This window comes from Lycium barbarum, chromosome 10, assembly GCF_019175385.1.
Source record: "Lycium barbarum isolate Lr01 chromosome 10, ASM1917538v2, whole genome shotgun sequence".
NCBI lineage: Eukaryota > Viridiplantae > Streptophyta > Magnoliopsida > Solanales > Solanaceae > Lycium > Lycium barbarum.
Genome location: NC_083346.1, coordinates 17820833 through 17835209, shown reverse-complemented (window position 1 = coordinate 17835209; position 14377 = coordinate 17820833). Strand labels below are relative to the sequence as shown.

Sequence of the window (14377 nt, the reverse complement as noted above, 5' to 3'; positions counted from 1 at the left end):
TCATGTGCAATTTAATTTATTTTTTAAAAAAAAAATTAGTGTTGTCCGTTAGTCAAGGGGAATAAATTCTCAAAAAGTTGAATTGAGGGGTAGTTTTAGCAAAATAGATGAATAAAGGGTATTTTTATACCTTTTCTAAAAGTTCAGGGGCATTTTTGTTCTTTTCCGTTAAATTTATTTGGGATTGTGACTAAAAGTGCACCACTTATGCAAACATAATGTACTATTAGTGCACCATGTGAAAGAATATGTATGATTTTGATTCAAACCCAAACATTATGGATGATTTTGGTCCTTTTCTCGTTTAGAGAATCCACAAAGCCCCTAAGCCAGCATGGTCTTTCTGGAAGTGGTGATGTTTCTTGGAGCCACGAACAAATATTAATTAAGTTATCCAATTTAATGACACAAAAGAGAAAGGTCATAAGGCTGCTTCAGATATTTATTGGGACTGCTTGGTGGGTTCAAACTAGCTAGAAAATTCAATATTCGCATAAAAGTAGTTTGTCGCAATCGGTTGCAATCGCAAATATGATTAGGAACAGTTTTGATCGCTATATAAAATTTTAGTAGATAATTTTCCAAAGATATTGATGAACATGTTTTCAAAGTGCCATTTGGAACGAATTTAATGTCAAGGTCCGAATGAGTATCGATTTTGAATTGGCTTAATACGTAGATGGACCCTTAAACTTGGCATGTTTTGTAAGATAGCCATATAAACTTATAAGGTGACTAGATAGACACTTAAACTTACTCAAAGTGTATTTTTCAAGTTTTTCAGTTGTTTTGAAAACAAAAACTATATTTTTCAAACACTCACAATTTTCATGGCCAAACAAGCCCTAAATATATCACAAAATATTTTTTTTAAAATGCAAAAATAAGGCAAACGCATATACATGAGACTATAAATGTGCACTTAAACCAATAAATACTCGCTAATCGCAATTTTGCAGCTTTCAATTAACTCGGATTTTTTTTTACACTTGAATAATTAAAAAACAATAACTTTAACCAATAAAAATCCTTAAAAAAAGAAATTTCAAATTAAGAAATTTCTAAGTTCAGCATTTCAAGTGTAAAAGAAATTTCAAATTAAGAAAACTGTAAAGCCGAGAAGAAAATCCTTAAAAAAAAAAAATTCTTAATTTGAAATTTCTTTTTTTAAGGATTTTTATTGGTTAAAGTTATTGTTTTTTAATTATTCAAGTGTAAAAAAAAAAAAATCGAGTTAATTGAAAGCTGCAAAATTGCGATTAGCGAGTATTTATTGGTTTAAGTGCACATTTATAGTCTCATGTATATGCGTTTGCCTTATTTTTGCATTTTAAAAAAAATATTTTGTGATATATTTAGGGCTTGTTTGGCCATGAAAATTGTGAGTGTTTGAAAAATATAGTTTTTGTTTTCAAAACAACTGAAAAACTTGAAAATTACACTTTGAGTAAGTTTAAGTGTCTATCTGGTCACCTTATAAGTTTATATGCTTATCTTACAAAGCATGCCAAGTTTAAGGGTCTATCTGGGTATTAAGCCTTTTGAATTTGTGCATCAACAGGGGCAGATATAGACTTTTAAGTTATGAGTTCAATATAGATTGTGTTGGTTCGAATTTTTTATTTATCAAATCAAATCATGTAGCCGTTTTGGCAAGAGGGGTTGCTTAGATGATAAACACCGTCTACCTCCAACCTAAAGATTGTGGGTTCGAGTCACCAGGAAAGCAAAAGGAGGAGTTTCAGGAGCAAGGGATTAAAAAAAGATATCCGTTTTATAAACCAAACTAAACCAATAAAAGCTAGGTTTTATCTTCATTTTTTTCCCGATTTTTTTTTATTTTCTCGGTTTATTTTTTTATTTTTTTGTGGTCCGGTATGAAGCATCTTATAACAAAATATGTTTGACTTTTATCACATATATATGAGGTTAAATACCGCATTATTTCATAAAATCATATCTAATCCAATTCATTGTAACTAACTACATAAAAACCTATCAACCATAACGTAACATTGAAGAAAAATTGATATCATACATTGTGAGCTTCAATTTTTAGAAGTTGAGCTCTTTCTAACTCTATAAACTTAATATATACAGAGAAACTTGATTAAAAGTAGATGGATTATTGGCATGGACAAGGTAAAAATTAGGAATGTAATAATTCATTTAAGTTAATATATGGACTAGGGATTCCAACAAGAAATTTTGAGAAAAAATAAGACACTGATTTCGTAGCATTCAATGCCATTTTCTATTTTTTTTTTTTTTCTTCTTCATAGAATTCCCTGGTACTTCAACACTTTAAGTTGAAAACTAACAAGAAAAATTGAGCCGAGAACTCAAAAATTGAAGCAAAACTAAACTCGCCTCATGAGCTCCAACATAAATTTTACATTGAGACCATATTCTAGAATTCATCAGTTTTAGCTTGAAGAGCTCTACGTTCTTAGAGAAAAGAAAAGCCATCGTCTTAAATGTGCTCTGTACTTTGGATTTTTTTTTTTTTTTTTTTTTTTACTTTGGAGTTGTTTATTAAAATACTAATGCAATCTTTTTCCGCCACTTGGTATCAACCTGTAGTACCAATTCTGTATAAGAAAGAATATCGTTTCGTATAATTAAAACTGGAGAAGTAAATTCCTAAAGCACCCTTAGAAGCAGCAGTGATCGGTTTGGCTCTGTCAAATTCCATTAGAGATTGGACCAAAATCACTCACCTTGTTTAATTCAGTGTCAAATATGCTAAGTCTACTAACACAGGGATTAAAATAGGAATTATGCAATAACAGAAGGACTAAAATCACCATTTTCCCTTTAAGTTAATATACATAGACAGTTGGATAAAATTGCTAGCCCAAATATAATGGTAAAAATGTTAAGAAACAAAAATTATGACAAAGTTATCAAAGAAATATTTACAAAGCAGATTATAATAAATATTTTTATGTATAAAATAATTTTTAAAAATGTACGTTAGTTTGATCTCAATTTGAATTTATTTAATTAATACCAAATCAAAATCAATTTTGTTTGGGTGTTTTTTCAAAACCAAACTAAATCAAACCGAACCACTAATCAGTTCTTTTTTCTAGTTTGATTCGGCTTGTTGGTCTTCTTTGAATCCCTACAAGTAGCTTTGATCCAAACTTCATATATTATGTATTATGAAATTCACTTTATATATAAATATTTAAAATTTAGATCCTAATTACTAGTAATACTTGAAGTCATTGTCCAAGAATTTGAACCCATAAAATTCAAATCTGAAGTTTGCCTACTTTAAATTTAGGATTTTTTCATGTATCTATCTATCTATCTATCTTTCTATATCTATCTATATTATTATAAAAGCATGAATATAAATATTGGTTGACCAAAATATCCTTTAAATATTAAACGACTTTTATACCCTTATTTACATTAATCTTTTTACATAAATCAATGGACTATTTTGGTTAAAAAGACATAGAGGTGGAGTTTTACATGGAAACTAACCCTCAATTTGGTCATCTTTCCTTGTTCGAACCAAATCGTTAAAATTTATCCCTTCAGTATAATTAAATGAATCCAAGTCAGTGAAGGCCACTTCATACGTAAATAAATACAACTTTGGTTGAAAGAAGGAAAAACAATGCTAGGAAACAAAATATGCTATATAATAATTGAAAAATCTCTCTGGAAGAAGAAGAAAAAAAAGAAATGGTGTGAGATGAAATTATGCTATAATATTGAAAAATATTTTTACTCTTCAATTACTGAATTAAGTCTAAAAAAAAAAAAACAGGACAAGTATTGGCTATCAATTTCAATCATAATCTAATTAATTGAAGACTCTTAAGCGTGTAAAATTTAAATTCACCATAGACCGTATTTTAATAGGCTTAGGTGTTAGTTCACCTTTTACCACTTATGTTTCATCTTAAAAATAAAAAGAGTCATTGAACTAAAGTATTTATTTTAAGACAAGAGTAAAACAAAATATAACAATGTTTGAATAAAATTCATCATCTTGACAATTTTATCTGATATCTAAAACTTTGAATTTCTAATTAACTATTAACAAAAATTACTAACTTAAGCTACATAATAAATTCAGATGGGTGGGGTTACTCATGGGTTGGATCTAATATATATGTAGACCAATAAATCAGTACAATCTATTTAATTAAAATTATACATATTATATTTTATAATTCTATTAAAAGGAGGACATGTTTAACGATAAAGGCAATTGGGGGCCAATAGGGGGAAGGAGGGATAATTTTAACCTGAAAATTAACATTAAGGGCAATATAGGCCCAATAAGTGGAAGGGAAGTAAATTTAAACCACTTCAATACGTTAGGGACATTTTTTACCATTTTCATTTCACGTCAAAAGCATTGAGTATTGGTCAAAAACGTGTGAAATATTGATTTGATAATATTGATCGATTTTTGTATATGACCTTAAGAATTATAAAATTTTTGTAAGAAAATTATTCCGTATTTTATAAAATTGAGATACTTGATAATTATTTTTTAGAATATATATAAGCTGAAAATTTATTATTTTAAAATACGCATTTCATAGTATTTCACGCAAATATATTCGTGCAAAGCACGAACATAGAGACTAGTCTATACTATTTTAAAGACATGAATATAAATGTTGGTTGATCAAAATATCCTTCAAATATTGAACGACTTTTATACCCTTTAAAATAATTCCTTCAAATAGATAATTCTATTCTATCTCGGATATAATTGTCATATTAAGAACCTATTAGGACTTTGAATCCAACCGTAACAACACCATATCAGCAAAGAAAACTTTGCTAGGACTCTCAATTCAAGTAGGAATTACTTCTTTATATTAACTAAACGAATTTGTATAGATCAAAGTTTAGTTTGGTACGTATTGAATTACTTAGTCATAATAAGTCTACTGAATCTAAAGGAAGGATCAAATTAGATAGATACAAAATTAGACGTAAAATTTAGGTAAACAAAAGAATTAAAATACGATGTTTAGTGAATATTATAAATACCTTTCTTTAAATTCAGTTTAGTAAATTTTATAAATACCCTTACTAATATAGGCATTTGTATTTTGAATTTTATAAATACCTTTCTTTATTTAGCATAATATTTTTTGTTAGAGCATCAAACAAATATAATGATAAACTCAAAATTTATGAGCTTGATATGTTTCATGGCTTCGAATTGATACAAAGAAATCAAAATAAGGAGATAAACTTAATTTCATAACCCACAAGGGAGATTAGTGTTAAGAAGTGAAACCTGGGTGAAGGTCTATGTAATCATTCCTAACTAGCTTTGTACAGTGTCATGTCATATTTTCGGTATAAAATAAAAGAATTCGGGTGAAATTTACGTTTTAGTTAACTCGATCAAACTTTTTTTTTCTTTTTGTATTACATAGGGGGTAGGAGAAGGGGAAATGGGGAGGGGATTGCAACGTGGGGATTCGAACCCTCACCAACAAGATGAAAGTTCATGTAGCCAATCAATTGAGCTATTAGATCCCTACAACTTGATCAAACTTGGATGACTTTTATGTTAAAAAAACTAGAAAAATGATTCTTGTGTGATAAAATTTTGTTAAGTTAGACGACTTTTATGTAAGGAAAATAGAAAAGTATTTTTTGTATGATAAAGTTTAAGTTTGATGACTTTTATGTAATAAAAAAATAAAAGAGTGACTTTTGTGTGATGAACTCAAAGTTGAATAACTATTAGTTAATTGTGGGAATCAATATAGGAGGATGAGCAAAAACACAAGATTATCTATCATAAATTAATTGATTATCTTTTGCAAGTCGATAGATATAAAAATTTATGCTAAAAGAAAATAAAATAGTTGAAATTGTTTCTTCGTATAGGCATTTCATCATAAAAATGACCATGAAGAAAGAAAATTTTACGGCAATGGAGGACTTGTTTTTCTGTTAAGTATTGTATTTCACTTTTGTGAATAACTTAAGTTTTTTAAAAATAAATAACTAAATCTTCTTAAAATTGAGAGATGTTCTTAAAATTTAATTATGTTTTGTAATGATATACAACACTTTTATATTTGTAAATGACGATAACTAAATGTATGATCACTCTCTTAGTTATAACATGTCTCCCATATGGGGATCACTCAATCCCTTATATTGAATTATCTTAGTTGTAACATGTCTCCCATATGGGGATCACTCAATCCCTTATATTGAATTATCTTAATTGTAACATGTTTCCCATACGGGGAAAAGAAGAAAAAATGTATACAAAAAACATTTTTCAAAGAAATATTAAGTGGATACGATCTTATACCATAGTAACATTTTTGAACCTCATAAAATAAATGTATGTAATTATAACTAGTTACTTATCTAATGTTTTTTGTGGTGATTGAGGTAGACAGGGAATAACGTGCGAGACACGTTTTTAGAGACTAGTTATTATAAAAGCATGAATATAAATATTGGTTGACCAAAAATAACCTTCAAATATTGAACGACCATTTTACCCTTATAAGTCTAAGTATTTCTTGAAAACATAATTTCATGTTCGGATAAAATTGGAACATTTAAAAGTTTGCCTAATGAGTAATATGAATTTGCGTCGGATTCCAATTTCAATCATGTTCCGACTTTGTTAGACAATAGGACTCTTGGTAGCAACCCTCCACGGTATAGCATATGACTTTATATAGCATACTTAAATTTCTTAAAACTTAACGTGCTACCTATTCTTAAAACTTAAAACCATACCAATTTCACACAACTTTTCTAACCACCTCTTACCAATATATAAAGGGTTTTACATAACTCTAATATCTTTTGTTTGCAAATGAAGATTGGAGATGCTCGGATAAGTTTTAAGTATTGGATCTGTGATTAGCCGGCTGTGGTCAAGGATGCGCCTCCCACTTTTTTCCCTTCCTTTTGACTGTCTACGGTACTTTGATCTACTTATTATCTATCGTCCCAATTTATATGAGGGTTGACCTATTTGGGAAGTCAAACAATTCTTTTTTTGACTAAAATTTCAAATATAGATTCTTCAAGTAAATTATAATAAAATTAATATTTGAAAACTACATAAAAGTATTATAAGTCTATATTTGAAATTTTAGTCAAAAAAAGAATTGTTTGACTTCCCAAATAGGTCAACCCCCGTATAAATTGGGACGATGGATAATAAGTAGATCAAAGTACCATAGACAGTCAAAAGGAAGGGAAAAAAGTGGGGCATAATTAATAATTCACAATATATGAAAAGACTTGGAGAAAATCGTAGTTAAAGAAAGAACTATTTGACTCCCAAATAGATTAACCCTCATTTAAATTGAGACGGAGGGAGTATTTGGTTTTTTGCCGTTGACCATTTCAGTAATGCAAAAAGTATCCATGGACGCTCTACAACTACGTCAAGCAATAAAACTATTGGGATGTCGGAATACAAAATTTAGAAAGTATTTTTACTCCTTTTGGAGAAATTTAGGTACGTTAAAGCAACTAATTATTTAAGATTCTATTTTTTATCGGTTAAAAGAGACGGAAGGGATTTCTTAAATATTTGGAAATCAATGAGAAAAAAAAATTGCAGTTGAAGGTTTATATTTTAGGTCCGCATATCGTAGTATTAGAAGCAAGAGAAATTCGTGCAAAGCACGACATAGAGACTAGTTTATTTTAAAAGCATGAGTATAAATGTTGGTTGACAAAATATTCTTTAACTATTGAACGATTTTTATACCCTTTTAAATTAAAAAAATTTATACAAAATAATATCATATTGAATAATATTGTAATATTAACTTTTTTACCTACTATTTAGGACTTCGAACCCAACTGAAAACTACAATCTCAAAACCAATGTAATTATATTTGGATTTACTAAATATCTTGGACTTTAATTTTCAGTGAAGAATTGTTATTTCACTACAATTGTGAAACTATAATCCTAAATATTTACACCATCAAGAACAGAGATAACATTAATTTCATCTTGAAATCTAATCAAAAGATGGACAAATTAAATAAGAATCAGTAGTAGATTGGTTTTATACATTAACAGAAAATTGTAATGTAATTATAAATAATATTACCCGATTTTTTTGTGATAATTAACAAGGAATAACGTGCAAGCGCACGTTCGTAGGGACTAGTACATACAAAACGTTTTCAAGTGCCATTTGAAATGAGTTTTATTAAAGTTCGAGATCACAGTTCTGTAGTTTCGTTATCACATGCTGCGAATAAAATCTAGTTATTTCTAAAAATATATGTGGTTCTTGTCGACAAACATAATTCTTATCCACTGAGTGAAAGATCTGAACTCCTATTTGTTTGAAGTTCAGTCTATTAAAAGAATTTTCACAAAAGTAGGAAAACTTATCCATAGCCAATTGCCCCTTTACAATAGCAAGAGACGGTATTATTTGAACATCAATATCATCCTTTCTATTTTTCTAGAATGGGGAGTTTTTTTTTTTTTTTTTTTTTTATTTTTTTTAGGAGGATTTATAGTGTTTCCACACTTTCCCTCCATTGTGACTCGAACCCAGGACCTACCGGTATGGTCGTTTAAGCTCCGACTGTGTTTTTTTTTTTTTTTTTTTTCTACAATTTTTTTTTGTTTTATCCTTTTACTTCCACTACCAACAGATTAGCACGTGAATAAAAGTGGCAGATCGATCACTGATTAAAAAATAGGAACTAGGAAAGAATAAATACTATAATTAAACAATAAGATCTGTCACCGTTAAACAACAAAATCCGTTGCTGCTGTCTTTGTCAATCCTATTTAGCAATGAATTAATGATAAATAATAATTAAAATTGTTAATTACGAATGATTTAGCGACAAAATTCTCAACTAATTTCAGTTTTTTTTTTTTTTGGATTGTTGTTGTTGTGGATTGATGCCTACTCATAGATAAAATCTATGTAGTGGATTTCACTCTTTATCTTTTTTAAAGCGTGTGACAATAATATCAACATAGGAGTAGTACTTTACAAGTGTACTCTTGTCCGTAACTGGATAGGGCGAAGTGATTATTAGTACTTTATGAGTAACAAAAAGCGCAAGAGTATAACAACTGATGAAGCATTAACAAAAACACTGTGCATTACGGTATCATCACAGTCTCTATATCATAATCAACTATCTTAATTAGGACAAATATTCTGAAATAAAGAGTTAAACAAAAAAGGAAGTTTACTATTCTGATATAAATATAATAGTTCTGTGTGGACTGATTGAGAACAAACCATGTCAATTCTACACCTTTCAAGCTTTTTATTACGACTCTATCTTTGAAATAAATGTTAGTAGTTGTAAATTGCAAGGGTGTGCATTCGGTTTTAGAATTTGACCTTGTATTATCCAACTTCGATTTTTCAATTAATGCCATCTAATTTTTTTTTTTAATTAGTTCAATTCCCCCCCCCCCCCCCCCCCCTTTTGATTTGTTTTTTCGAGTATAGTACTTAACAAAAGAACTACAGTAAGATAATCCAACAATTGTCCAATACGATTGGAAAAAATAATAAGAACAAAAGGTTATCAGTTATCACAAAAGAGGAGCAAAGTTTTGTTCAAACTAACTCTTATCCAGGAAAGTACTACAACAAAAAAAACCGATTTTAAAAAAAAGATAGCAAAATTTTTATCTAGTATCTTGGAAAATTTATCTTGCTTTATTACAAGCCATATATATATATATATATATATATATATACACACTTGATTCCGAAATTTATTTGGTGTCTTGTGATCATACAACTTACAACAAGTGGGGCTCGGTAAAAGATTTTCTAGGATAACAAGTTTGTCTCCAAATCTACAAGGATTAATGGGATTGGTTAGAGTTTTACATAATATTAGCTAGAGTTTACATAATCTTCAAATCGAATTAAAAAGATTACATGGAAAGTCTTTTTAATTAAATTTTGATTTCTATTGTTCACTTGTATTTACATATGATATCTAAAACTGTACACTTATAGATGTAGTTGCACCCCGTACTCATAGTTTAAGCTAAAAAAGGCAAATAAAGTTACATCTTAAACCAAGCAATGGACTCAACCAAATGTGAAAAAACTAAATATTATTCTGTTGTACGAGTAGGAAATAGGAATATTCGTTTCGATATATGGGATTACATAAAAAATGAGAATTTAGTAGTAGTAGCAGTACACTAGGACATTGAAAAGTTGAATTAAGTAGTAGCAGCAGTACACTAGGACATTGACTAGGACATTGAAAAGTTGAATTAAGTAGTAGCAGCAGTACACTAGGACATTAAAAAGTTAACTTATATTGTAATAATATATGTGTTCAATTTTTCTACAACTGGTTGTTGCTTTTTCTCATTAATGATAACTACAATCAGCTTCTGATATTGACAACCACAGTTTCTTCCGACTGTCTTCAACAAAACTACAGCACTATCATGGAGTGGTATACAAGGAAATTAATTAGAGTCCTTTAATAAATTGGCACTTTGCGGCTAAAGATAGGCCTGAAAAGTATTATATAAATCAAAATCACAGTATGTCGAAATTAACAAGCAAACATTTTTTAAGGGGAAATAACTCATATATACGACTCATATATCTAGTTTGCCATCAATGTAGCCCATTATATCACCGGTGTATAGATAATGTACATGTTTTGTATAACTATATATAAACATTACATATACTTTGTATATATAATTTATATGCTTTGTATAATCACGTATAAAAACACACGAAACCAACTCAAATTGCAGCTGAATACCATCAATGTATATTTAATGTATCTATTTGGTATAGCTATAGATAATTTGCTCAACTAATATTATATTAGACTACATGGCAATCAAACGGGGATGCGGATGGGAGGAATATTTTTCTGCTTAAATTAATTGTGAAGTAGCTGGTAAAAAATTTAAAAGAAATAACTAGCTAAAAAAAGGGAAAAAATAATGGCAAAGTAGTAAAGAGAGGAAAACTGACAGATTTTGTGCTTTGCAATAGTGATGATCGATCTGATGAGGATATGGTTGTGATCATCTGTGATGCTTTATCTAGAAATATTCCTTATTGCCTGCACAGTGGGACAAAAACCAAGCAAGCCTAAATATAATTTGGACGAGAAAATGATTGTGGGAGACTTAAACGTCAATTAGATTACCGAAGATTCAATTATGATAAGAAGTGAATAGTTGGGCTAATTTTGGTTACTTAGATCACCAAATGGACACTCCCCATAATTTTCCCAACATTTAATCCAACAGGACTAATCTCTCAAGATTTCCTACTAAATCGGGACAAGTTAAATACTACTACTAAAAATCTTAAGCAAGGATTGCTCAAATCTAAAAGATTACTTATAAACAAAGGCTAGCTAGCTAGCTAGTGGACGCATGGAAAAGCCGAAAAGGTAACCAATAAAGGTAAGATATGGTTTAATGTTTTCTGCGACAAATGTTTGTACAAATTTAATATTAAAGATTCAAAGTACTTTCGTGCCATTTAGAGCCTGTTTGGATGGACTTATGCCTATAAGCTATAGCTTATAAGCTAAAAAAAATAAGTTGAGGCAGTCTAACTTTTTTTTTTTTTTTTTTTGCTTATAAGCTGTTTTCAGCTTATAAGCTGCTTTAGATAAGGTAAGTCAAATGGGCCCAATTATTTTTTTGAGCTTATTTTAAGCACAAAATGACTTTAAGCTAGCCAGTCAAACATTCAAAAAAATTGAAAATAACTTATAAGGAACTTTATAAGCCAATCCAAACGGGCTCTTAATTGGTACCACTTTTCTTAGTATTTTTAATCAGTTCAATCTAAATCGACATGAAATGATGACAGACACTTCCATTTCTCCTAGCTTATCATCTATGTAGTATGTGCAGATGGAATAGAGTAGCATATCAGATTGGCTAGCTGGTGAAGTATTTCATGCGGACAATTATAAACCATAGTCCAATTTGTTTTCCGACTAGCCGATTTTTTTCCCTATATATGGAGAAATTTAACAATATTTTAAGATCAAAAATGTACAAATTGTTTTCTGGAAAAAAAAAAACGATAAGCAAGAAAAGAGAGAATAGTTTATGCTTCATGTTGAAGAGATCGTTCTAGGTTTAGAACATGTCACCTTCTTTAGATCAAGTCATTTTTGTATATATTCCAAGAGTTTTAATGCTGTTGCTAGTAACTTAGTTAAGTTTTATATTTTTTTTGATAGATGGTTTTTAATTTCTTCGGAAATGATGCTCCCAAGTTGATTTGTGAATGAAGTAGTATGTTTCTTTGGACATATTATATTCTTAATGAATTAATAGGTGATTGTTTTCCTTGAAAAACATTATGAAAGTACATCTGTTTAAATGGACACCGAAGGTGTAGATCAAGTGATGTGAAATGAATTTAAGGTTTGTGTACAGACGTACTATTACACATATTAATTTACACAATTACTATAATTTGACTAACTTTTTGTTTTCCAGTCATCAACTCTTGTTTACATACACGTGGCAGTCTAGTAGGCAGTCGGCAATGGAGGTGGCTGGCCCCATCTTGAGTACTCTTGAGTGGGTAGCCCATTATCTTTTACAAAATCAAAGGATCTTAGTGGAGTATCCAGATTGAAAATGAAAGAAATCATTAGAGTTAACTTATGTTTAATATATTTAGTGCTTACAAGTAAAACTAATTACTAGTATAAAACATATAAAACATGGCTTGTAACTCTGAACTATTCCTTAAATAAAGAACATAAATAAAATAATAATATCCTTCCATTATTACGAGTCAAAAAGTTGATCTTCACTTTACTCCTATTAGCCTACAAAATTGTATATAAGAAACCACCTCCAAGAGGTGTGCTTCAATTCATCCAACAACAACTAACAAAGAAACAGTTCAAAGAAAAACATGGCAACTACTTCCACACAATACATGGAGAACTTCCACTACTCAAGAAGACTACTCCTGGAGGCCGCCATGGCTCCGCCTCCGGCAGCAGCCGGAATCAGCCACAAACCAATTGGACACAACAACAACACAATTGATGCAAATGTTATAATGGTGTTGGCAGTACTTGTATGTGCCTTAATTTGTTCACTTGTCTTGAACTCCATCATAAAGTGTGCATTTAAGTGCTCCAGCCTAATATTGGCAGACTCATCCTTAAACCATACAAATAACCCTTCTTCACCAAAGCTAGCCAATAAAGGGATCAAGAAGAAAGCACTCAAGACATTCCCAGTTATAACATACACTACTGAATTGAAACATCCAGGGCTTGGCACTGAGTGTGTCATTTGCTTGTCGGAATTTGGAGTTGGAGAGAAAGTTAAGGTTCTCCCAAAGTGCAACCATGGGTTCCACGTCAAGTGTATCGATAAATGGCTCAATTCACACTCTTCTTGTCCTACTTGCAGGCACTGCCTCATTGAGACTTGTCAAAAAATTGTTAACGGCGGCAATTCTTCTAGTAATACTTCATCAGCAGCAGCACCAGTACAAGAAATTATAATAAGGATTGAACCTCTCCAACGTGAAGGTGTTATATCTAACAATCAAAATTAGATAGAAAAATAGGAGTAGTATGTAGACCTTAGTTGATTGGTATGTATCAAACACACTCAATTAGATTAGAAGCTTAGCAAGCTAGCATGAGGCCAAAACGCCAGTGTAGTTTTCTAATGATTCATTACTCTTGCAAGTGTATATAACAATTAAATTTTATTTCCGTTAATTTCTTAAATCTAAACTCATCTTTCTTCCTGTCAACAAAAAGAGTTACTGTATTTTCTGTAGGGAAAAGGGATATTATATCTCTGTATTGTTCGAAATTGAATAATTTTGCCCTCAGTTTAACGTTTTGGTCTAATATGATCCTGCCATCAGGAGAAAGTCTCATTTTTTTCTCTTGAATCCAGCCCTAACGGAGCTCCAACGAACCTTAGAGTAATTTTAAACCATGGTAAAAAATTGAGGGGTAAATTTATACCTTTTTTCATGAAGAATTTGGAAATACTAAAAGATTTGCAAATAACAATGTATAAATGGAGCAAAAGTTTAACCGAATACAAAACTAGCAATTTCGGATAGTATAGAGGTAAATTTAACCCTTTGCTTTTTCTTTATTCATTTTAATTGAATTCGAGATCAAGCTGAAGGCGGATATTCCGGTCTTCTCTTCATGGTGGTTAACCGTCTCTTCTACTTGCCTTAATGCCTCATTCCAGATCAAGCTTGATGCTTTACCCCCGATAAACCGATCGTATCCTAGCCAAGCATAACCTTAACATCGGGAAACTGAGTATGCCCATATCCTCGGTTTTACCCGTATACATATAGTCCCCCCATTTCCCGAGGTGAAATTT

General features: G+C 30.3%; 1 protein-coding gene across 1 annotated transcript; it reads left to right on the top strand.

Moving 5' to 3' along the window:
* The first annotated feature begins 12867 nt into the window (after positions 1-12867).
* Positions 12868-13740, top strand: LOC132615672 (RING-H2 finger protein ATL78-like). Its single transcript, XM_060330284.1, has one exon. It carries the CDS (start codon positions 12921-12923, stop codon positions 13575-13577), a length of 657 nt encoding a protein of 218 aa, XP_060186267.1. The 5' UTR covers positions 12868-12920; the 3' UTR covers positions 13578-13740.
* Positions 13741-14377: the final 637 nt, after the last annotated feature.